The sequence below is a fragment of the Leuresthes tenuis genome, unplaced genomic scaffold, assembly GCF_036924035.1.
Source record: "Leuresthes tenuis unplaced genomic scaffold, fLeuTen1.0.hap1 SCAF_20, whole genome shotgun sequence".
NCBI classification, from domain to species: domain Eukaryota; kingdom Metazoa; phylum Chordata; class Actinopteri; order Atheriniformes; family Atherinopsidae; genus Leuresthes; species Leuresthes tenuis.
Genome location: NW_027325374.1, coordinates 3,580,230 through 3,606,941, shown reverse-complemented (window position 1 = coordinate 3,606,941; position 26,712 = coordinate 3,580,230). Strand labels below are relative to the sequence as shown.

At 44.0% G+C, this 26,712-nt stretch overlaps 1 protein-coding gene across 6 annotated transcripts in view; it reads right to left on the bottom strand.

The window, feature by feature from the left end:
• Positions 1-14,943, bottom strand: part of srcin1b (SRC kinase signaling inhibitor 1b) — an 89,758-nt gene extending 74,815 nt beyond the window's left edge. For 4 of the 6 annotated variants that reach the window (XM_072373648.1, XM_072373647.1, XM_072373650.1 and 1 more), the window contains exon 1: positions 14,642-14,943. In XM_072373648.1, coding sequence (XP_072229749.1) covers positions 14,642-14,926 — 285 coding nt within the window. In that variant the 5' untranslated portion in view covers positions 14,927-14,943. Of the gene's footprint in view, positions 1-5,368; positions 5,732-14,641 lie in introns of those variants that run through there. The other 2 variants (XM_072373651.1, XM_072373652.1) reach the window with 1 other exon arrangement.
• Between the last annotated feature and the right edge of the window lie 11,769 nt (positions 14,944-26,712).

Genomic DNA, 26,712 nt, shown 5'->3' with positions numbered 1-26,712 from the left:
TCTCATGCCTGTCTCCACTGCATATAATATGCAGTAAATGACAGATAGTACTATTAAAGTTGAATTATCAGCAGCTACTACAACACACAAGGTTCCATTGACTAAGACTCAGTGACTGCAGTATATTATCACTTGTCTCAGATGTGTGTACCAGAGAATGAATTGAGGCCTTTGTGTGAAGTTGAGATGGCACTAACCAACAATACGAGAACTGTTTTACTGGACTGTGGAGTCTGACTGTTAAAACAGTCTTTCATTAACACTGGAACAACACCAACAGAGCTACCACGATGCATTAGCCTCAGACTAGCAACTAGCTAGCTAACTGTTCTGCATTCATTAAGGAAAAGCATCCTTTCTGTTTTTATTGATTTTGTACAGATGCAGGGTGAAATGGGATTGGGAATAAGCAGCAACACCTGCACCTTTTTCTACTTGTAAGTTTTAAACTTGTATTGTTCCACAACAACAGCCGGACTGAGTCTCCCCCACCCACAAAACTGGAACAACATCAGTAGAGCTACCACGATGCATTAGCCTCAGACTAGCAACTAGCTAGCTAACTGTTCTGCATTCATTAAGGAAATGCATCCTTTCTGTTTTGATAGATTTTGTGCAGAGGCAGGGTGAAATGGGATTGGGAATAAGCAGCAACACCTGCACCTTTTTCTACTTCTAAGTTTTAAACTTGTATTGTTCCACAACAACAGCCGGACTGAGTCTCCCCCTCCCACAAAACTGGAACAACATCAGTAGAGCTACTACGGTGCATTAGCCTCAGACTAGCAACTAGCTAGCTAACTGTTCTGCATTCATTAAGGAAAAGCATCCTTTCTGTTTTGATTGATTTTGTTCAGATGCAGGGTGAAATGGGATTGGGAATAAGCAGCAACACCTGCACCTTTTTCTACTTCTAAGTTTTAAACTTGTATTGTACCACAGCGACAGCCGAACTGAGTCTCCCCCTCCCACAAAACTGGAACAACATCAGTAGAGCTATTACGGTGCATTAGCCTCAGACTAGCAACTAGCGAGCTAACTGTTCTGCATTCATTAAGGAAAAGCATCCTTTCTGTTTTGATTGATTTTGTTCAGAGGCAGAGTGATATGGGATTGGGAATAAGCAGCAACACCTGCACCTTTTTCTACTTCTAAGTTTTAAACTTGTATTGTACCACAGCGACAGCCGGACTGAGTCTCCCCCCACCCACAAAACTGGAACAACATCAGTAGAGCTACTACGGTGCATTAGCCTCAGACTAGCAACTAGCTAGCTAACTGTTCTGCATTCATTAAGGAAAAGCATCCTTTCTGTTTTGATGGATTTTGTGCAGAGGCAGGGTGATATGGGATTGGGAATAAGGAGCAACACCTGCACCTTTTTCTACTTGTAAGTTTTAAACTTGTATTGTTCCACAACAACAGCTGGACTGAGTCTCCCCTTCCCACAAAACTGGAACAACACCAGTAGAGCTACCACGGTGCATTAGCCTCAGACTAGCAACTAGCTAGCTAACTGTTCTGCATTCATTAAGGAAATGCATCCTTTATGTTTTGATTGATTTTGTTCAGTGGCAGGGTGATATGGGATTGGGAATAAGCAGCAACACCTGCACCTTTTTCTACTTGTAAGTTTTAAACTTGTATTGTTCCACTGCGACAGCCGGACTGAGTCTCCCCCACCCCCCCCGCTGGCGTGCTCGTGCTGCACTGCTGTATCTCGCTGGCTGAAACCTCACAGGACAAACCCGCCATAAAAACATAAGCGGCACAATTCAAAAATGTTGGTAACTTAGACCTGAGCTGGAAGGTGATTTAAATATTTAACATCTGCTGTGTTTGTTTGTGATTTCACATCTAAGCAGATCATTTTAGTTAAAACAAGCTCTTGAGCAGATTCGCCCCCAGCCTCTGAGAGCAGACACACGGCTCATTTTCTTTTCATTTTGAGACATAATCTTATTTACCTGGTGATTGTTTTAACTATTCACGTTAAGCTGCGTGATTAATAACACGTTTCTGCATGCAGATTTATTTCAGAAGCTCTGTAATAGCTTGTTTGGGTTTGAACAAATTTTGCAGCAGAGCTGAGACTCATATCTCTCTTTTGTTTTAGTCGGAGGAGTTGAGGGAGGAAGCAGTTTCCAACTACTTTTACTGCAATGGATAATTAATGAAGTATAATTTACAACAGCCGACATAACACTTGTGTGGCATCCAAAACAAAACTCTCTGAAAAGCAAACGCCACTCATACATGTTCCCCAGTTCAATTAGCTTTGAGTACTTCCAAACACACCCACAGAGGATTGTGCTGCACATTTTTTAGCAACCTTCTCACTCTGAAATCTTGGGTCTTTAACACAGATGTCTGCAAAACCACATACGGCTGACGCAACAAGCCATTTGAAACAATGTGCAAAACTAATCTTGGTAATGCGGTCAAAGAACTCCCTAAAATTCCTGTATTGCATCAAATATTCATGTCTTTTGGAGGAACATCCAAAGTTCAGAGATAAAAAGCAGTTTAAAAGGTACGAAGAACTGTCATTGCTTCTACTCTGGCATTTTAACTTGGACTCCATCACACACATATTAAGTATATTCATTAAAATAACATCACAACATAACTTAACCACAAATGCAGTGAGAGTTTTGGAAAAAACAATTCCCCGAATAATCAAGCTAAAGCGAAGGTGAAATCTAATGTCTGAGCAGCTGTTCTGGGATCTGCTTGGATCCACGGTATTTTTCTCTTCTGGAATCCAAGTTTCAACTTCTGAAAACTCATCTGACATTTTGATAAATATGGAATCAGTGAAGGAAGCAGAGCAGAGCAAACCAGCTCTGGGAAACAAAGACCTCGACAGGCCTGTGGGCTACAGTGACCCAGATTCTTGAGCTCTGCGTGGTATCCAGGCCTCCGTCCAAGCCTGGAAACCAGTATGGAGCCCTCATACCTAAACTGATGCCACCCGGTCTTATTCTGCTCCTCAATAACACGGTTTAATATCATCTCAGGTCAAGTCTTGGATCTTTAAACAAAAATAAATTGATGTTTCACAGACGGGTTCAGATCTCCTTCAGTTAAGAACCAGTATGACACTTTGTTTGGACAGGTACAGGATTACCAGGACCAACAGGACCACAGGTTTTATGAAGAAAACAACTACTGCAGTGTGTAGTGAGGCATAAAAACAGAGCTTCAGAGTCGGTTCATCAAATCAGCATTAGTGAATGCAGTTTGTAACGCGAGCTGTGTTTAAAAGTGATTATTGAATTAATTCAGAGCTCATTTTTCAGCATTACATAGAAGAAGGTTTAAGAACCAATAAAATCTGATGTCAGAATGTGATGAAACAGACTTATACAAGGCCGTAATTAACAGACTTTAGGTTGCTAAACTGAGAAAAAAGGGTACAAACAAAAGCAAAATCCTCTGCCAGATTCAATGATGGGTAAATAAGAATCATTTCCCTATGTTTGAAATAGTATATTATGACAATATCTTTTAAATGTGTTACAATACTATAATTCCCCAGAAATGGGCGTTGTTTTGGGCCATAAATGTGTCAGATTGTGTCCCAGAAACAGACTGAACTTCTATAGCACTTTTCTATTCGAGCTGACCACTCAAACCGCTTTAAAAGGAGCTTCAAACAAAATCTAACCACAGTCCAACAGACGCCAACCATCAGACTTTGAAGTGGTTCTCCTGCCCGAAAAAGCAAACGGGTCCTTAGAAGATTGGAAAGATGAATTACCTGTGAGCCCATGCTGGCATCTGCCCAGCATCTGGGTTCACAGAAGAAGTCTGCTGAGGTGTCCTCAAGCCTTCCTCACTACAGCAGCAACTCTTACGTGAGTTTTCCCAACGTAAAAAATCACATAAGCCTTCAAAAACACATTTATAATCTTAATACCCCTCTGTGTTGTTTGAAAAATGCCCCTCAGAAACTGTGACTCTAAGCTTTGAGGGGTTGATGAAGCTAATGCTAATTGTTAAGTTGCTAATGAAGCCAAATGACGACGACAACCAATCGAGTCCCTTTACTTCTCTGTCATTAAAAAGGTCCAAATATACAACCCGAGTGTCACACTTGACCCTCAGAGTCACAATTTTGAGTACTCTTAGCGACATGTAGCGCTTACAATCACAGCTACAGCAAAGCAAGCAGCTTTCACATAAAATCAGATGATGCGGCACCTTCCCTCAGAGTGCGTGCAGAGATGTGTTCGTTTCAAAGCTACACTAAAAAAAAGAAAAAAATCCCTAAATTATGTTTAGTTTGCGTTTTGTTCTGGGATTCTTCTGTTTAGGAACACGGCTGCTACGAAGAGAGGCCGAGTTTGAATGCTTTGTTAGTAAATGGTAACCTCTGAATATGCCTTAAAAACACGCCAGATTGAACCTTTAACAGGGCATCTATCTATGCTTTTTCTAATTATTCCATGCTGCTTTTTGCACAGGATTAAATAAGAGTTAACACTGCTGGTCAGGTCCAGTTTTATGATGCACTGGAAATGCTTCTGAATCATCCTATAAAACTAATTCACTCCGACTTAAGAAGAAGAAATTATTTCTCAATAAACAGAAATCTCAGTCACCTTCTGCTGGCTTCTGGCTCTCAGCATTGAGGCAGTTCCACTCTGTAGCTTCACAATTACAAGACGACAACTGGGAAACAGGCATTAATATTATCGCACCTCTCCCAGGTTCTTGTCAGAATTACTGCCACAGAAACAAAGAGCTGATTATTGTGAAGTCAAGCACCCATCATTGTGTTCTAATATGCCTCAGTGGTGACACGGAGCTGTTAACTGTGTAATCACCCATTCGCTTGCTTTAAATTGGAATGACAAAATCAGCTGCCAAGTCACTCCGTAGATAATTTAAAGCACGAACAGGCAACATAAACCCATCTCGTCAAACCGGCCCCCGATGCACAGTGACTCAGTGATTACAGCCTGCGATATTTCTCCATCATTTGAGCTGAAATCCTGAGGCTCACAGAGACAGGACTCCAAGAGATGAGGGGGGGGGGAGGAAGACAGAGACATGCACGCCTGACCTGCATGCCAAGTAGCCCTCATCCCAAAATAATCAGCCCAAACACACCCAACACACGTGCACTCTCTCTCACACATGAACACACGTCACTGCGGCAGCTCTGACACACCTGACCCTCACCTGCCCGTGTGGACGCACACACACCCTGCCTTAAAACACACGTTTAACACAGTAAGCGTGGTCATCGGGTCTGCTGACGGACGGCGGGTCATCACATCATCTCGTGCATCAACACAGCGGCACCACAGAGCACCGCCGAACGTCACAGCTGAGGATGCAACGATGGGGTTAGAGTTACCGTTTCTACTTAATGACGGCGCATCCTCAAGCTCCACTCGCCTGCCTCTTCCTCCTCCCCCCTGTCCATTTTTTTTCCACTGCGGCTCTGTGGATTTCCCGCGCCCAGAGGATCTGCCGGAGTCGCCCCTCGCTGGTACCCGTAGTAGCGCCTAAGAGGCAGTTAGTACGTCTTCCTGCCCCTCCTCCTTCTCCTGTGCCCTCGCTCTCCTCCGGTCTGTCACTCTCTCTCCTTCATCCCTGACAGAAACGATAAAAAAACCTCCCTCCTTCCTCTGCTGTCTCTCCCTGTCGCTCCTTCTCTCCCCCGCTGCTGTTTCCACACACCCAGTACAGCGTGTGCCTCCTTCCAAAGCCCAAGCATCGCCAGCCATATGATATCACTCGGCTGCCTTATATGGGAAACGATGGGTTGCCTTGACGACAGCAGACTCCACCTGTTTCTCCACCTCAGTCCACCTTTTTTTTTTTTTTTCCCCCCATCAGGAGATGGATGGTGTGCATGGAGAGTGGGAGGAGAGGAAGGAGGTGCTGGATGGGTGGGAAGAGGGAGCAGACCGAGACGTGATGGACAGAAGCTGGAGAAGGAATAGAAAGGGCAGATTTATGCCCTTTTATAATAATGTCACACAATCTTATGGGGTCTTATTGAGATGTATGGGACAGACATTGGTCCAAACACCCTTTTAGTTTGAGCTCAGCCCGTTGTTAACCGTCTGTTTTTGGCAGGAAGTCTTAGCAAGTGCTCAACCCCGCCCCTCTGGTGAGGTCAGCCAACCGGTGGCTGGCTTCATCGGCCTAACAGGACAAACTCAATGAGTGAACTTAAAGGGGAACTCCGGTATTTTTAAACCTAGACCTTATTTCTGGCATGAAATACGTTCATCTACTCACCAAGAACAGTTTGGTGAAAGTCGGCGTCCTTCAGAAGATATTTAGATTCCTCCAGATCCATATAACAGAGTGAACGGGGCTTAGAGGATGCAGCCTCTAAATAAGGCATTATCTGTCTTTATTTCACCAATACTTTAAGAAGAATGAATGAATGAACGTGTGCTATAGCTGCTGTTAGCTCATAGCTGCTGTATTGTTGTTATTGGCAGCTATTGGGGGGCTTATAGAGGGCTTTCTACACACTCATCTATTGGAATGATGTCATTGACGCCCCCCTGCAGCACAACTCATTCACTCTGGTAACAGCGTCCATCTTACTCAAAGTCGTCGTTCACGTCGTCAAAATCTGATAAATATCCTGCCATGTTGCACAAAACTATCAGCAGCAAACTCTGTGAAGTTAGCCGACTGTCACAGAGCACGGAGTAAATAAACTGTGCTGCAGGGGGGCGTGTGGATGAAGTGGTCCCAGTAGAAAAAGCCCTCTATAAGCCCCCCGATAGCCAGAAATAACAACAACACAGCAGCTATGAGAAATAAGGTCTAGGTTTAAAAATGCCAGAGTTCCCCTTTAACGAGTGACGTACTTTAGAAATGAAAAGTTCATTAAATGAGGAACTTTAAAACGGTGACTTCAAACAGCCCGATATGTGCTCACAAGAACTTGCACCGATGATTGAAAGGTGCGTAAAGTCCTCTCTGTCGAATAAAGGTTCTCAATTCAATCCATGTGTCAAACTGCTCCCTGAACCCCGATCACAATTACAGCCAAATTAATCTTTTTGGGTCTGTAATGTCGCTGAACCTGGGCGGGACCCACAGGAAACAACCCGATATGAAACGCTGCCCCCACAGGCTCGTAGGAACAGGTGCAGCGCTTCATCCACCGCTCTTTACATCCTGACACACCTGGAACAAGTTAAATATGGACCCAGAGAACAACCTTTCTCCATTGCCTCAGAGTCCAATCTTTATGCTCTGCAGCAAATTGAAGCTTTTTCCCTCAATTAGCCCCACTGATAAGAGATTTTCTCAAGGCTACACAGCTGTTTAAAACATATTAATCACCGCAGTCATATTTCAATGGGAGACTTGCACCAATTTGCTGGATTAAATGGTCAGGTGGGGACTTTTCTGCACATCTAACTGCCCTCAAAGTAACAAGAGAAGATAAATACCGAACTCGTGTGTCAGAGAGCAAGACTGCAAAGAGCCACATCAGAGAGGAGAGTGAACAACTGTTAGAAAAAGGAATGTATTTGCTTTTAATTACAGAGATGGTTTCATATATCCTGCGTTTGTGAAGGTTCTTCAAAATGAACACTATGCTGTAATATGCAGGGTCAGCGAGGGGCCAAGTTTGGGTCATATGGTGGGAAGACAAGGCCACAATCACCCGTCTCTTTACGCTGTACATGATATACTTGGAGAAAAATGTTGCAGAAACTGTGCAGATGGCGTGTTTCTCTGGTTTGAGTCATCAGGTTTTCCCGCTGAAGGAATCCTTCAGAAAGAAGCGTAGTACACGAGCAAATATGTGAACAATCGCACCCGCAACAGAGCCAGCTGCTCGTGTCAATGTGTGATAAAAAATAAGTTTATTCCTGGCCTAAAAGCTGACGACTGCACACAATTTCACAGATATTTATAAGGCGCTGAATTGTTCACTTACAGGATGTAACAAACTCTTTAAAAGTGAGAGAAATCACAAAGTCGAGTCATCAGTTTGTTGCAGAAACAATCATGTGATTCAGCGCCCTGGTCACTTTACATGTAGTTCAGGGACGGCTGGTATAATTGGGCTAAGAGGGCTCAACCCTCAATTCTAAAAAATTAGAATATAATATATAAATAATTCAATAAAAACTTTAAACAAATTGTTTTTTCATTTTTGATCAGAGGCGGAGCAAAATCTGAACTGAAACCCATGAAATCAGTGAAAACGGGCTAATTATCTACAGCCCAAGCGAAGCAGCTCAGTTACACTTGACTTTCTTCAACATTTGAGTGACAGGTTGCAAGTCCCGCCCCCTCCATTTGGGCTAAATCTGTACAGCCCAAAACCAGCAGATTTGGGCCAATCACAGACGACTCCACTTGATTGCGTGTGTTGGGCGAAACTTTGACAATGGCAGGCATTGGCGTTACCGAAGTGGATTATTTACTTTAGAATCAGTTTTCTTCAATGTCCTCAGGTGAAAAAAGTAGGGGCACATCATCCAAAGGAAATCCAAATTACACAGAAAGAAAAGCGCCAGAATCGTAGCTTTTGTGTAACTTGGATTGAGAGAAAGGCTAACGGCTAACGTTAGAAAGGCTAACGGCTAACGTTAGAAAGGCTAACGTTAGAAAGGCTAACGGCTAACAGCTAACGGCTAACAGCTAACGGCCTCTTGAAGCTTCTCTTCAAATAAGGTAGACCCCCCCCCCACCACCATTCCTGTCACAGATGATACATTTAGTGGAGTATTTATTTTAAGGCTCTCTTAACGTCTTTCTGGAGTGTTTTTCTGGAGTTACTATTTTAGTTTTGTGCTGATGTTTGGATTATTGTGTTCCAAAGCAAATTGCAACAGGCTATAAGTCTGGGTTGACCTTTTTTTAAAACCTTTCATGGTGTGAAAGTATTTGTATTTACAGAGAAATGGTAGATGGTATATTTTCCATCAGTGCATTCTTCTAAATAGTGTTTTGTTGAAAAGGCCCGTGCTGTTGTGACCTTTTATGTTGAAATACAACTACTTGGCTTTTATAATACATTAGTCGACCCATTCAATGTCACCACAAGCCGTCACTGGCAACGTTATCTGGTGAACTGAATCAAAAAGATTGTTGCATAACTTGCTAAACGTGACAGACGACGAGGCTTCTTCAGCTCCCCTGCAATCAGGACTGAGAAAGGACGTCATGCCTGCCCACAACAATAACCTCACAAGCTGAATCTTTAGGATTATGTGTTCTCATTACATTTATTGGACTGGCCCTAACTCAAATTGCCTCATTCCAGAGATTTGGCCTGGATTTGGTCTGCCCAGAAACACAAAGTAGGCCAAATCAGGGCAGGAAAAGCACCTTAAATCATCCCACATACTTCATTCTGAGGTTCAGAGTTCCTCTATGAATGATTTTTTATATATAAAACGGATCGACTCTGCAGATAATTCATATGAGACACAGTTTCAGGTCCATGTGGACCAAATGAAACCTAAAATCTGATTAAATTACATATTTTCTGGTCGTACTCTCAGCTCTACCCTGAGCGTCTCCCTTTGAGGCTCAATGATACCGAAACAAACGCTTCATGGAATTATTTGCTGCTGCTTGAGCGTTGCAACGTTACCACTTTAGCAGCCGGGGATTTTCCACCATCATGTCGGAGAGGAGGGTGAACTCAGATGTTGATTGGGGATTTCACGGTTACGTTTTCCACCAACTTCCACTGAACATTTGTCAGAATAACAGCAATAAAAACGCTTTAACACGAGCTGAAGTTGTTCCTTTCACTGAGAAACGTCTCTTATGAGGGGAAATTCGATTTCTTTATTTCTTCTTTAACATTCCTCAGATGTAAACACCTCCAGCTGCACTGAAATCAAGTGTTTCACGAGAAAAGTTTCATTACGAAAAAATTACGTTATAAATACTTTATAAACGAGTGAATTTAAGCCATTACTAGAGTAATTAGTAACTGTTGTCATATGTGCAAAGAGCACTAATGTTTGGGGCTGTGCCTTTAGAATCTAAAGCCCTTTTCACACATTAGGTATGTAACGTTGATGGCTTTGTCAGCCTGTTAAAGAGACGCTGTTCAGTCACTTTTCCCCTTAAAGTTCCTTAAAGGACTCTGAACTGCAGACACGAAGTGCAGCATGAAATAATAACAACATGTTATATCACCAGGGCTTGATGTTAGCCTACAAAGTGCTTAATGGAACGGTTTTTAACACAAAACAACAACTTTACCCTGAATCTATAAAGGTTTCTAATTAAATTTGAACAGTATCTGTTGAGCATTACACATTCCTACATGCATAGGTTGCATCAGAGGGTTGGGAGACTTGTTCACGAGGTTGAATTGTCTAAATTTGGGCACTTTCCCCTTCCCCATCAATGAACTGCTCATGGCAGTGCTGCCTCATTTGGAAAAACCCCCTGAAGTCCCGTTCTGACCACCGTCACGTCCACATACCGACGCCTGATCAGGAGACGGCTTTTGAATGCACAGGGTACCCCCAAAGCATCACCTTTGGATGGAAAAAGTTCTCCAAACTGGAAATGAAACCTCTGCAGATGGTCCACAACGCGGCGGTGCGTCTGGTCTTGGATCAGCCTAAAAGAACACGCCCCCCCTCTGTTCATTGAGCTCCTCTGGCTGCCCTTAGCCGCCCGCATCAGATTCAAGTCCCTGATGTTAGCTACAAAGTGCTTAATGGAACGGCTCCATCTACTTGAATGCTCCTGCAAAGGCTTCTGTCCCAACTGGGTCCCTCCGTTGGTCCCAGGATTGTCGTCTAGCAGCTCCTACACCACGCCTAAGACAATCCAAACTCTGTTCATGTGTCGTCCCACGTTGGTGGAATGACCTACCGAGCGCTACCAGAACAGGGGCGTCCCTGTCTATCTTCAAGAAGCTCCTGAAAACCCAGCTCTTCAGAGAGCATCTCCTATCCCAGCACTTACCTTGTACTTCCCTACCCCCTCTATCTCTGACCTTTATCTTTCTGCACTTCCTTCTATGCCTGCACCCTATCTCTACTCTGTCCCCTCTGACAGAGTCGGACTCCTGGGTTCCTTCTATGTAGCTTATTGTTAGCTTTTTATATAGCTGTTATATCTTCATTTGTAAGTCGCTTTGGATAAAAGCTTCTGATAAATACAGAAACAGAAACCAGGGCAATTAGCATGTCAAGTGCACGGTGGTGTATGGAAGCAGCAGAAAATATTTTACACTGGGAGGGTTTAGTCGCACTGAAGTAACGGCACAACTCAAGGAAAACATGCTGTTTGCATCATGCCTCCACACAGTTACGGCTTAGCCTTGTACAGCTAACAAGCTAGCATGGAGCGTTGTGTTAAAACCAACAGGTGGTGGATGGGAGCAGCTGAAATATTGATACAGAATCTGACAGACGAGAAGCTTCAGCTACAGTTCAAAGACTTTTGTCTTGTTCATCTGGCTCAGTTTGAGACGTTAGCAGACAAATGGGGATATAACATAACAGCTAATGTCAAAGCTAACAATGAGCTACGCCGAAGGAAGCCACGAGTCAGGCTCTGCCAGAGGTGACAGTGCAGCTGTGGAGGAAGTACAGGACGGGAGATGCTCTCTGAAGAGCTGGGCTTTAAGGTTCTGGTAGCGCTCGGCAGGTTGTTCCACGATGGTTAAACAGCTTCAGAAAGTTATCTTAACTGCTCACATCATGAAAACTGGTCCAGAAATGCTTGGGTGACAGTATCTGAAGCTCAGATGATGGAATTTCATGTGAACTTGCATGAAAGTTGGATTTATCTTTGATAAACCACATTTACCAACATAATCAGAACGACTTCTCGATCCATTCATCCATCATCTGCCGCTTCTCCGGGGGCAGAGAAGCCCAGACGTCCCATAAATAGGAACATGAGTTACAGCAAATGGGTTTTTCGCTCCTATGCACTGCGAACAGTGGACAACTTTAATGTCAAAGGTTTTTACAGCGTTTAATCCCTATTTTCTCATAGAATAAACAGGAGGGAATGTTAGAAAAACTGTGGAGTTTATGTGGTTTTATAAAGGTTTTTGTGATGGGGGGGGAGGCTTCCTCCCACCTTCTCATCACACTGTGTAGCTGGTGAAATAGTTTGACTGTCTGAGCTCATTTTCCCATAAAACTGTCTGGTCAGTAAACATAAATCATATAAATAGCAATAGAATCATTTTATGAGTCGGACAACTCTGAGCCAGCTTCCTCATAGGTTGTGCTGTTTTGTGTTGATCGTATCCTCTGAGAATAACTTTTTTAGAGGAAAAGTTGATCTTTAAATGCATCCAAATGATAGAAATATTCTCAGATGTGCTGAGAACTATTTCAGTGGCAGGAACCCCGACAACAAAATGTCTGCCGCTGTGACTGATTGAGAAAAACCTCGAATGCAGCTTTAACTTTAATTAAGCCATAAACACAGTTCAAGGAATCAGAAGAAGAGCAAAAACGTCTTGCATCAACGACACAAATTCACCTACAACTGGAGAGTTTCTCTGCAGTGCTGAGCTGCCTCTGAGGCTCAGGAACGACGGGGACATAAACTTCTTCTCCGAGATGTTGAACCTTTTCTTTCAGCCACAGAGAAACGATGTGAATCACTTCTGTCTCACCTGCCTGTAACGTCTCTGAAGCCCTTTTCTCAGACAAGAAACAGTCAAAAAGTGGCCACCAACGACCCAGCGAGTAGGCCATAAAGATGCCCGTTTGTGCGCTTCCGGAGCCCCGGAGGCTTCTCGCCACATTATGCTTTCGTGGGGGTTTGCGGGTCCACCGATCCATTATCTCAGGAACAAAATGTAGACGTGGAAACAGAAAGAGCTCAAAGCTCCCCGAGGCAGCACTCTGTGGCTTGATGCAGATCCACATTCCTTCAGAGATTCAGAGCAAACAGCATTTTGTGGCCTTTTCGGGAAGCAAATTCAGGAAAACTGGGAGCATAATAAGCTGAAATGTGTCGACTTATTAAAAAAAATCATCCAGCGTGAGTCACTTCATGTCAAAGTACAGATAAAATTATCTGTATAAACACTAATTCAGTTGTTATTAGTCGTTATAAATTTTTAAATTGTAAATTTAGCATTAAATCTCAAAACTTCCACTTGGTCATGATTTTAATTCGCTGGTGAGAGGTCAGGAGGAGCTGCTCCGTATCAGGTGGGTGGTCATAATGTTCTGGCTGATCCGAGTATATTCACACAACAGGAATAACTGTGACCTCAGCTTCCTGTTTGTGACGAAGCTAAAACACGTTTTCTTCTCTTTTCTTTGGGAATCGGTTAGAAAGGAGTTAAACAGTCTCTGGTCACGGTATGAACGGAGACATTTTGTGCACGTTTCACTGCACGTTGTCATTTCTGTGGGATATTAGCACAAATTATGAGGCGTTATACGAGGTTCCTGTGACTCAGGGCGGATATCTGGGTGGATAAAGTTAGCAACTTAAAGGGGAACTCTGGGATTTTTGAACCTGGACCTTATTTCTGGCATGAAATACATTCATCTACTCACCGAGAACAGTTTGGTGAAAGTCGGCGTCCTTCTGAAGATATTTAGATTCCTCGAGATCCATATAACGGAGTGAACGGGGCTTAGAGGATGCAGCCTCTAAATAAGGCATTATCTGTCTTTATTTCACCAATACTTTAAGAAGAATGAATGAATGAACGTGTGCTATAGCTCTGTTAGCTCATAGCTGCTGTTATGTGGCTACTTGCAGCTATAGGAGAGCTAACGGAGGGATTTCTACACAGGCACTCTACTGGGACCACTTCATCCACACGCCCCCCTGCAGCACAGTTTATTCACTCCGTGCTCTGTGACAGTCGGCTAACTTCACACAGAGTTTGCTGCTGATAGTTTTGTGCAACATGGCAGGATATTTATCAGATTTTGACGACGTGGACGACGACTTTGAGTAAGATGGACGTTCTTACCGGAGTGAATGAGCTGTGCTGCAGGGGGGCGTGTGGATGAAGTCGTCCCAGTAGAGTGCCTGTGTAGAATTATCTGTCTCTAATTAACTATCTAAATACATTTCGAAGGACGCCGACTTTCACCAAACTGTTCTCGGTGAGCAGATGAACGTATTTCATGCCAGAAATAAGGTCCAGGTTTAAAAATACCAGAGTTCCCCTTTAAAGAGCAACCCCAGGACTTTGTTTGGGGTTAGATTTGATCCACTTTGAGTCAGTGGATTGTTCAGCCCTGCAGGATGCCTTCACCTCACAGACCCAGTTTAACCCAAATCATCCAGCTTCCACATCTTTATCTTATATAAAGCTGCCTTCTCATTCTTACCCAAATCAGATGGCTCACTTACCTCTATAAACCTCTACAAACTGCAGCTTTCTTTTTCATATTTATTACATAATCTGTTTGCTTTTAGCGAATGTAACTCATGAAAACCTCCCAGTTTGCATCATCCTGTGTACCGCTGGCTCCAACACATTCAGCTCAAAGCAGACGTCCGGCTGTATCTGTTGAGTTCACTTCGATTCATTACCTGTCAGAATGCATGATGGTATTTTCTCTTTGTATTCCCTTGTGACCGAGAGAAAAGAAAGCGCTTCGGCTGCAGATGAGTCAGACAAACAGCAGTGTCCTGTTTTTATGGGAATGGGTGAGTGTGAGGCTACCTGTCGCCCGGCGGCAGCAGAGCCCTGCGACATGCTGCCGGGGCTGTTGGAGAACTTGTTCTTCTGGAGGTCCATCAGGGCGTCTCGCTGGCGTTCGATGTCGGCCTTTTGGATGCTGTTCAGGGCCTCCAGGCTTTTGGCGGCCACAGAGTTGTGCCGGCGGTCGAGCGACGATGACGTGAACCCCCCGTTGCTGTTGTCGGGGAAGCGCCGAGCCCCGCGGCCGCCCGTGGCAGCCAGGGTGTGGTAATCCCGCGGGAATTCGGCATCACCGGCAGAGATCATGGGACCCTTTCTCTTCTCTCGACCTGCCGATGGGGAGATATTTGAAAACGAGACAGAAGGAGGAGTAAGAAAGCATGAAAGAATGAGTGTTTTCAGGATTTGTTGAATGGTTTATGCAACCAGAAGCTGACCTTAATGTGTGGAATTACAGCTCCTCAGCTCTTAACTAACTGGTATAATCAAATATATACTTTTCACTATCATGGACAGTGAGCCAGTGAAGGAAAAATAGCTCTTTGTCTTCCAAATGAGGGCTGAAAAGGTGTTTCTGTGCTCCCCTGATGAGTTATCGATCCCAGAAGTGTGAATGTGAACATCATGAAGGTAATTTAGAAACACAGGCTGCGCTGCTGTCCTCTCACTTCGTTAACACACCAATTAAGCAGAACCTGTGAATAAATCCCAAACTTTACGCCGTTGTTGTGCTACGGCGAGCAGCTGCGACGCTACCGTCTGCAGCCCCACTTTGTGGCTCAGAAAACCTCATTTTTGTCGCACCTTTCAAACAAAAGCAGGCCACAAAAGGTGCCTAAACTACAGTTTCTGCTCGTCTGACGTCATCTGGAAGCTGTTTGGAGAATAAATGTGTCAAAGAAAACGGGAGGAGGTGCTGGAGGCTCTCAGCCTTTCAGAGGAGGACGCCGCTGTGAAGCAGCGTCGTTAGAAACTGACCAACATGAAACTAAGAGTTACCCAGTGAGACGATAAGCAGGTGCAACACGCTCCCTTACGGCTCCCGAGGCGGCCCTCATGCATTCGCTGCAGCTGACTTAATGCACTCTTAAACAGGCCATTAAATGTGGAAACTGGTGCTGTAAGACCGGATATTTGGGCTCAATCGAGCTGATAATACACCGGCTGATTGATTGATTGATTGACTTTTTCTGCTGAGCAGAAGCCTTTCTTAAGATCTGGTCATGTCCATTTTTCCCAGAAGAAAGCCATATTCAACGTGGATTAGTGAAAAAGCATCTCCTTCGTCAGTCTTTAGCTGTGGTTCGGTCCACAGGACCCACATTACCTGTTTTTACCATTTACACCTGAAGCAACAAGCCAAACAAAATCATTGATTTATTTCACTTTTAACAGAAAAAAAATCTGAAATATCAAGTTTTCTCAGCCTTCCACGAGCTGAATCTTTAGGGAATGGACAGAGGGTCGGTGCTCACATCACCCGAGGCCGTGTTAAAATGCACACATTTTGCTGTATTTTCTAGCATTTGACAGCCTGACCCGAGAATCTCAGCAGAGGATCTATCAGAGAAAACAAAACTGCATCCCAAAGCTGTGAAATGATCCAAAAAAAGGGAGCAAATCAGAGATATTAACACAAATATGTCAAAGAAAAGGACACCAAATTAAACCTTGGATACACAACTCAAATAAATACGCTTTATACGGTTCAGTAAAGCATTTGTTTTGAAATATGGGATGTTTCTGCTGTTGTGTCTAAAATTAATAAAGGTTTAGATGCCTTTACCTTCAGGTATTTCCATTTATTCCTGAACTAATTCACTTAACTGAAGTTAAAATGAATTCTTTTCACAATGTAAAGTCCCAATCTGATAGAAATGCAGTTCTAAGCTTCCATGAAAGGTTTGTTTTATGTGTTGAAAGATAACATCCTGCAGGATTTCAGCTCTGAATCAGCTGAACTCCACCTACATTCTCTAAAAGACGAGGTCGGGATCGTTTTCACTTCACAGCCAACTGAATGCACCTTAGAGGAAGCAATGAAATGAGAAGCCAGAGCAAAGTCAAGTCAGCAAAACATCAGAGAAGAAGTCTCTAACCGGGGTCTCACACCAAAAGCGTTGTGAGCGGCTGTGGTCGCAACCCGCCGCTTGTACTTCTTCTGCCACTGGAAGCGGCTAAAGGGGCGGGGCTTATATGTATAGCAACTAGCATATATATAATAATCCATCCATACATCGGCTCCCTCTTTCACCATGGATCGTACTCTTGGCAGCCTTCTTTGTGTTTGCGCTCTGCCGTTTTTCGCCCTTTTCTGCTTTTTTCCACCTTTTTTTCCGCCTTCGGAATCCAGATCGGCTCTAATTGGCTGTCGTCGCGTCGCATCACTGCTCATTTGCATAAAGTTGAGCCTTTCTCAACTCTTGAAGCTCACAACACCAACTTACATTGAAAATGAACGGCAGCTGGCCGCTCACAACGCTTCTGGTGTGAGCCCCCAGTTAGAAGAGATTCATTCATCCCGGGCCGACTTTGCTTTGGGCACCAGGGCGGGTGCTGGTCCGCTGGGGGCAGCCCAGGCCTCTTGGGCCTCTGCCGGGTGGAGGTGGGGTCCGCTGGGCTGGAGCTCGGCTTTCTTGTGATGGGATGCCTACTTTCTCTCTTTCTTACCTCATGGGGGTTACTGGTTGCTCGGGGGCCTTTCCTGTCCTGTCCCCCCCCCATCCCATCACTATACACAACTCATATGGAGCCTTCAGCATATAATTGATTGATTTTCCTTCTCATATACTTGCTGCTGGTGATGTTGTTGCTGTTTTTTTTGCGTTTCTTCCCATTTACGTCTGTGCAGGTGCTGCTGATGGCCCCATGTTTGGTTTCCTTTCTCTTCTCTCCACAGGTTACCCAGTTTGAGGCCACTGGTGTCCTTTCCCCTCTCTTTCTTTATGTTTATGCATTTAGCAGACGCTTTTATCCAAAGCGACTTACAGATAGGCAGATAGGGTAAGGGGGGTCTTGCCTAAGGACCCCTACTGGAGACAGTACCTTTCATGCAGGGGATTTGAACCCTTTAATCTCTTACAGTGGAGCTCTAAACTATGACGAGAACACTGTCACTGTGGGCTTTGTTGATGCCTGTGCCTCTGAGTCCAGCCTCCATCAGAGATGCCAGAGGACACAGGTCTGCAGTCTCATTTTTTCAACAGATTCTCCATTATCAGCTGTTTTATCATCATAATATGAGCAACCAGCTCTCTCAAAGTTGAGGGCAAGCTTTTTGCCAGCATTAGCATTGCATTAACAGCCGATAATGTTCATATCATCCATCTCTTCCACTTACGGGGGAAGTTTTACTGTATAATCTAGCTCCTCTACTTGAGAATCTCCGTTTCAAGCATATCTGACTAAATGAAGCACATTTTAGACGGAGCAGGCGGCGTCCTCTGCTGGTGGGCGGAGCCTCATTAGCATATTCACAGATCCCTGCTGGATTTCCAGGCAACATGGGAGTTTTTAGGGGGTTAATAAATACAAGAGTAGAACTTAAACACAAATTGCATCACTAAATGCAACTTTTTTTGAAGAAATTGCTGCTTGAAGGGTGTAAAATCTCAACTGGAAACTTGAAAAATGATCAGCAATGATGCAAAAGTCCAGATTAAAGTAAACGGAGAGGAAAACAGATGTGACGAGTTGTACGATACACTGTAAATAAGAGCAGACTGCAGCCGTTATCACAGCAGAAATTAAACACGCTGTCGTTAGTAGGTTAGACCTGGAGGCATGTCAAGTGTGTGTTAATGTGATGACTAACAATCCCCCAACAGGAGCAGCAATTCACTGATTCTGTCCTTAAGGAACCTGCACTGCACATAAACATCTGTAGGAAACCATTCTCTCTTTTCTGGTTGGTTGAACACATGTTTCAGACACAAACACACCTCTGGCAATGAACCCCTCCCATGAGAACAGAGGGAACATCTGTCTATTCAAACAGCTGCAACTGTCCTGGGGACCCTGAGGCGGGACCAAAGTGTTGCAGAATCATCTGACCGCAGAGCTGCCTCACGGAGTCGGAGTCAATGAGACGCAGTGTAAGTGGAGAATGGTTTAGTGCCTTCTTATGACCGGAGACACAAAGCACTGCTGCCACACTGAAACCAATCAGCAAAGCAACAACTGTGCGGTTCGGTTGTACTTATTAAAGGGGAGGGGACAGAAGAAGGTCTGATTCTGCTGGAAATCATGATCCAACAGCCTGTAGGAGCAGCTTTGGACCATGTTTCTCTCCAGCGCTGCTTCAGCTCATTGAGGTTTGCAGCATTGGTTTCTGCAGCTCTCTTAAGGTCCCACCACAGCATTTCAGTCAGGCTGAGGTCTGGACTCTGACTGGACCATTGCAACACCTTGATTCTTTTCTTTTTCCCCACATTCTGCTGTAGATCTGCTGCTGTGTTTGGGATCTTTGTCCTGTTGATGAGCCAGTTTCAGCCCAGCTTTAGCTGTGGGACAGATGGCCTCACATTTGACTCTAGAATACTTTGGTATCCAGAGGAGTTCATGGTGGACTCAATGACTGCAAGGTGCCCAGGTCCTGTGGCTGCAGAACCAGCCCAGATCATCAGCCCTCCACCACCGTGCTTGACAGCTGGTATGAGGTGTTTGTGCTGATATGCTGTGTTTGGTTTCCTCCAAACGTGCTGCTGTGCATTAGGACCAAACATCTCCACTTTGCTCTGGTCTGTCCAAAGGACATTGTTCCAGAAGTCTTGTGCTTTGTTCAGATGCAGCTTTGCAAACCTAAGCTGTGCTGCCATGTTCTTTTTAGAGAGAAGAGGCTTTCTCCTGCAGCCCTTCCAAACAAGCCATCCTTGTTCAGTCTTTTTCTAACTGTGCTGTCATGACCTTTAACCTTTAACATGCTAACTGAGGCCTGTAGAGTCTGAGATGTAGCTCTGGGCTTTTTCAGTTTCCCTTCAAGCAACAGATGGAGCCACAACTGTCTTTATTCTCTGTTTAAAATACAAAACGGGCATTAATGAGGTCAGCGAAAACGTCTTGAACATTTAACATGCTAACTGAGGCCTGTAGTATGTCATGAATTGTTATTTACCCAATTTTAAGACCTGGAAAGGACCAGATTTATCATATAATAGAGAGTATGTTGCTCAGTTAAACTCCACTGAATCAACTGCACCTGAAAAGCATTGATCACAAGTTTCATTTCCATGACTGAGATTTAACCTGAAACCTAAAAATCCTAAAGCATTACAGGATGTTTCTCCTACTGACGACATTCAGCTGAAGCGCTGCTCACAGTGCAGGATGTTTTACAAGCGTTTGGCTCACATTGCTGACATTAAGCAACCAGGCTGAGAGCAACGGAGCATTAAATGAAAGCACAGTGCAGTTTCTTTCACCCTTTTCCGTTTCCATCACTTAGTTGTGTAATTTGGCAATTATTCTGTCTTTCACACAGTCTCAGAAGCAGCAACGGATAAGAAACACTCGTCTGCCGGGACCAGAAAATGATCAAAACCCCACCTTTAAAGGGTAATTAAAAGCTGCTTTGTAATTTTTCCACTAAAAGCATTTGGAGGCTCATCATCCAGGTTAAAGTTTCTCCTCAAACTGAAAGAAACAACTAACAGCCTCTCAAACTCCAGCATTCTTTAACAACTCTTCAGTGTTTCTTGGTACAGAAAATAAGTAAAGTGAAGTGAAGTGTGCAGAATCTCTGCAAATAAGAGCAGATTTAGCTGCCTACACCGCAGGGGAAGCAGAGCAATTTGAGTTATAATGGGAAATAACATTTTTCTAATCCAATCAGAGGTTATTTGTTGGATTTTCCTGGAATTGATTGACTGAAATACAAATATAATGTACAGACTGCACAATGCAAACAAACTGCAGATTACATGTGTTTCAACAAGCAGTCTCTGCAGGTTATTGATCTCCCCCTGAAGGTATTCTTATCTGTCTGCTGTGCAGCAGAGACGCACCGGAGCAAGACCTCAACCTTCATTAGTGCAGTTAAGAAACTGTTATACAAGCGCCAGCCTGTACGAACAGCACATTTTGCACGGAGGAGTTCCCACGGTGCTCCTATAAACATGTTCATTCAAACCTGAAAGGTCACCCATCTGTGGATCCCGCCTGGCAACGGAGGTATCTGTGCAAAGTGTCACAGACGCAAGATTTCTGATAGGAGCACAGCCGCATGCTGGTGTGTATCCATGGTAAGGAGGGCTGTAAAACAGGGGGGGGGGCATCTACACAAGGTCTTGTCACTATAACTTATGTGAAGCCTTGAGCAAACTCCTTCGGTGTGTATGTGGGATCGGATCCACCACGAGAGGCAGTGCAGCAGGGCTGGGATTCACTGCACAGGTTCGTGAGGCAGCTACAGGTCTGAATGGTCAAGGACCAAAATACATCAGTGACCTCCTGACCCACTATGAACCTCCCAGACCCCTCAGGTCATCTGGATCCGGTTCTTTATCAGTTCCCAGAGTCAGAACCAGACCTGGAGAAGCTGCATTCAGCTTCTATGCTCCACATGTCTGGAACAAACTCCCAGAAAGCCTCAGATCAGCTGAAACACTCAGTATTTAAGTATTTATTACTTTTCTGATTTTATCTATTGTTCTTATTTCCTTCTTTTGTTTAAATTTTAAATCATGCTTTTTATTTCTTCTGTTTTAATGTCTCTGTAAAGCACTTTGAATCACCTTGTTGTTGAATTGTGCCGTACAAATAAATACAAATAAACTTGCCTTACAGCTCAGATATGTTTCTGTATTTATCAGACGCTTTTATCCAAAGCGACTTACAAATGAAGATATAACAGCTTTATAAAAAGCTAACAATAAGCTACATAGAAGGAACCCAGGAGTCCGACTCTGTCAGAGGGGACAGAGTAGAGATAGGGTGCAGGCATAGAAGGAAGAGCAGAAAGATAAAGTGCAGAGATAGAGGGGGGAGGGAAGTACAAGGTAAGTGCTGGGATAGGAGATGCTCTCTGAAGAGCTGGGTTTTCAGGAGCTTCTTGAAGATAGACAGGGACGCCCCTGTTCTGGTAGCGCTCGGTAGGTCATTCCACCATCGTGGGACGACACATGAACAGAGTTTGGATTGTCTTAGGCGTGGTGTAGGAGCTGCTAGACGACAATCCTGGGACCAACGGAGGGACCCAGTTGGGACAGAAGCCTTTGCAAGAGCATTCAAGGAGATGGAGCCGTTCCATTAAGCTCTTTGTAGCTAACATCAGGGACTTGAATCTGATGCGGGCGGCTAAGGGCAGCCAGAGGAGCTCAATGAACAGAGGGGGGACGTGTTCTTTTAGGCTGATCCAAGACCAGACGCACCGCCGCGTTCTGGATCATCTCCAGAGGTTTCACAGCACAGGCTGGAGACCAGTTAGGAAACCAGTTAGGAGACCAGTTAGGAGACCAGTTAGGAGACCAGTTAGGAGAGCGTTGCTGTAGTCAAGGTGGGAGATGACCATGGCCTGCACCAGGAGCTGGGGGGCATGTTGGGTCAGGTATGGTCTGATCTTTCTTATGTTTAGTAAAGCAAAGCGGCACGAACGAGCAACCGAGGTAACGTGATCTTTGAAGGTTAGTTGGTCATCAATCAGGACACCCAAGTTTCTAGCAACCTTTGATGGAGCCAGAGATTCAGTTTGGATGCAGATGCTGTGATGTTTGGTTGTTTTTCAGATATCATTAAAGGTATAACTGACCCTTTGTCCAAAGCAAATCTGCTGTAAATTGGTCAATGCACAGATTCTACATTCAAAGCAACACTTGAGAAGTCTGTGAACCTTAAACTCTGTGCTTCTGAATCGTACATCGACCTTTGTTTTGCACATCCGGTGCTGGAAACCGTCCTGGAGGAGGTGGGATACCGCAGTTCTGCTGCAGATGTGCAGGCTCAGGAGGAGGTTTGTTTTTATGATGGTGGTCTCACATCCCACAACCGCTGGGGGAGCAAAGAGCAAAGAGAGTCGCCTTAAAATCTGGAATATTAACCTTTTGCTGTGATGATACACAGACTGAAAGCAAGATTAATGAAGGATGAAGTGGTCCCAGTAGAGTGCCTGTGTAGAAATCCCTCCGTTAGCTCTCCTATAGCTGCAAGTAGCCACATAACAGCAGCTATGAGCTAACAGAGCTATAGCACACGTTCATTCATTCATTCTTCTTAAAGTATTGGTGAAATAAAGACAGATAATGCCTTATTTAGAGGCTCTAAGCCCCGTTCACTCTGTTATATGGATCTCCAGTTATCTAAATATCTTCCGAAGGACGCCGACTTTCACCAAACTGTTCTCGGTGAGCAGATGAACGTATTACATGCCAGAAATAAGGTCCAGGTTTAAAAATACTGCCGTTCCCCTTTAAATGAAGCCATTTACCCATGTGTAAACCAGCTACAGCCCTGTGCTCCACCGGGTCATTGCTGCTGCTGGCGATAGTTAATGGGCAGCCGCCTCCTCCCAGCTTGCTCCATGCATTATTATTGCTCTGATCCCAGTCCAGCTTACGAATTGCCCCTTTAATTGTCCTATTTCATGTACGTTGCTAATGAGGTCATATTTCAGCTTCACTCACATCCACTTCTGCACATAAACATGCAACTAAGCTAATAAAGCGCAACATATAAGTGTAACCAACTACATTTGAAGGTATCACCAACCATAATCTGAGAAATTTAGGCCAATTTGAACATAAATCAAACAGATTAAGACCTCGGTTTTAATCACTGGCCTCAGATTCTTATAATGTTAAACACATGAAATAAAAAAGACCCCCCCCCACAAGTACAGAGACTTATAAAGAGATGCCCACCGGCCTCTCCCCATGATTCATTATTCTGTGTTCATTCTAGTTAAGGGAGACTAAAAACCAAGTGAGTGATTGTCACTGTGCCACTGATACCATAATTCAGTGGATTCCTGGACACTTTCCAAAAGGCAGCTCAAGGCCACGTTGGAACATTTCTCATTACAAGGCTGCGAGTGTGTGTGTGTGTCGGTAGAACAACCTTGGCCACCGTTGGCCACGGTCTGACAGCGGCCGTTTGTTAGTTTTATGGTTTCATCGGGCTGAGGTTTAATCATTTGTACTCGTCTGTGCTTCACTCAAATTTACTTCAAATTATTTTCTTCTTGACCGTTTGGCAGAGATGCTGTGATTTGTTGGAGTTTGCCCACAGCAGCAGAATGCGTCCGATAACGGCTGTGCACGTGGTCATCGACTGCATCGCATCTCAGCACAAGCTGTTAAACTGGCCTGTTCCAGAGATGAAATCATGAATTCAAGAAGAGAAATAAACGTAGAAAGACTTTCTGCTCTTATCCGTGTGCTCGACTGTTGGGAAACTTCAGCTCGGGTGATTTTTCCACTATTTTCTGACATGTTATAGAGCTAAAGTAACACTTTTTGACACATGTTGTGCTCGTTGGCGCCCCCTACAGTTGTGGCATGTGACCCCACCGTCATTAAAACAACTTTCCATGTGAACCTTGCACATACGCATTCATTTGAATGTTGAAGAGGCCACAAAGACGCCATCTTATCATGAAATGTTATAAAAATCTCAAGTGACTGAAGTAAAACGTGCCGACAGGCTAAAAAACCAAACTCTTGAACCCCGAAGGACAGTTTCAGGCACAGGAACGTGCACAGCAGAGGTCAGCATACTTCTAAATGAGTCAGAAGCACAGAGTTTTAAGGTTCACTAACTTCTCTTGTGCTGCTTTAAGGATTTGTTGATTCCATGACTGGACCGGCTGCTCTGTTGTCTCATTCTTAGTCGTGTAAAAGCAAAGCTAGCAAAGAGCAAACCTAGCAAAGAGCAAACCTAGCAAAGAGCAAACCTAGCAAAGAGCTAAGCTAGCAAAGAGCAAAGCAGCGTTGCTAAAAACAAGGTAAACTGCTTAATTCATACCGTTCAATGGCGTTACAGACGTTCACTAACTTCTCTCGTGCTGGATTTGTTGATTCCATGACTGGACCGGCTGCTCTGTTGTCTCATTCTTTAGTGTTTAGTCTGTTTGGTTAGGTTTAGGAAACGTGATATTTCCTCTCACGTCTCGCTGCAACACTGCAGGTTGGTGCGATGCTGGACGATAAAATCTGCTGGAAGCCTCGTGTTAGTCGTGTAAAAGCAAAGCTAGCAAAGAGCAAAGCTAGCAAAGAGCAAAGCTAGCAAAGAGCAAAGCTAGCAAAGAGCAAAGCTAGCAAAGAGAAAAGCTAGCGTTGCTAAAAACAAGGTAAACTGCTTAATTCATACCGTTTAATGGCGTTATCGTACTCCATTCACCGTGTGTTGATGTGGGGTAATGCAGCCACAATGCACATTACAAAAAAAGAGCTGCAAGGATAGTTAAGGTTGGATATCTGGAGCACACAAACTCACCATTTTTAACTAAAATCTGTTGACATTTATGGATGGATAAAAATGGTCAAATTATGTAGGAAGCAAGAAATAACCTGTTCCGATAAAATATAAAGAAGATGTTCACCTGACCGTTTCTGAGAGCTGGAAACAGCCATCCACGCCTTTATTAGCTCAAGGTTAGACTACCTTTCTGATCTGGGGTTGCTACAGTTGGTCAGATCTTGGTTCAACAACAACATGTGCCCTAAAATGAGGTCAGCTGACAAGGTTTTTCTATTTTTTTCTTCCCTGATGGGGAGTTTAAGAAAAGTTTGGGTGAGAACAGATTGAGTTCACAAGGAGAGTCTGAGAGCAAAATGAGGGCCAAAGCTGAGGGAATCTAAGGTTTATTTAAGGGGACTGATGAGATCTCGATTGTAATTTGAAAAAAAGAGGCTAATCTGAGACTTTATCTTTCTGTTTGAGAGAAAAAAAACAGACACAGGAGAAAGAAGCCATAGCCTCTCATTTTGGTTTCACAGAGAACTCATAACTGTTAAATTAAACCTTTACATCTCTTTTGATTTAATTTATCCTCTTGCTTATAGTTTACTCTTAATTTTTGGTCCTCACAAATGTTAATGGGACACCACTGACACAGGTTTTTGCTTTAATTTGGAAGTGGAAGCTAAGCGATTCGGTACTCTGTGCATCGGACTCGGCCAAACATCTGTCCACTGCCTCCAACTGGCACCAAATGCAGCTGCCAGGCTGCTGACTAACACCCGGAAACACGACCACATCACACCTGCACTTTTCTCCCTCCACCTGTAAAATTCAGGATCCAGTTTAAAACCTTGTTATGCAGTTAATGGCCTTGCACCCCCCCCCCCACATCAGTGAAACCCTGAGGCTTCATCAATCTGGCAGAGCTCTGCTGGTCAACATCTGCTGGAGGTGCCCCGGTCCAGGTGTAAGCAGTGGGGGGGGCGATCTTTCGCAGTGGCAGGTCCGAAACCCAAATTAAAAAACATAATAAACTGGTTTTTCACCGAAGCTGTGGCTCATCTTTTTGTTGTGTCTTGTGTTATATGTGATCTACTTTTAAATCTACTTCTGGAATTGTGAAGCACTTCTCTGGTTGTTGTAAGGTGCTATAAATACATGTTGATTGATTGATTGATTGATTAACCTGAGGGGAGGCAGATGAAGAGCACGTGCACAGCTGTCTGTGGAGGGAATCTCATGCATCATCCATAAATATAAACCATTATTGAAAATAATTACATTAAAAAACACTTGGATCCAGTTTGGTGTTAAATATCTTAAATTGTGACAGCAGGAATATTTAGATGGGACATAAAAAGCCCAATTTATAGATTAATGTATTCATATATATGTATGAAAAGAAGAGGATGCTGTATATTAAATAGTTTAATTAATGCATTATAATAGAAAGGTTAATAGATGTAAATAATGCCTGGAAAGGGTCACCAGCTGGATTTAACCCGGCAGGTAAGAGCCTCCCACTGGAGAAGCACTGCAGTCTTATTTAATTCTACCTCTTCTCTTTCCTTAAAACCAAGTCAGAAGTGGATAAGGAGAAACTAGTAAAACTAGGTTAAGAGCTGTCCGATGCATTATTAAGACACACAAGGACTTCAGCTTGTCCAGAAAGCAGCGGCTCGCCTTCAGACGTGAGCAAT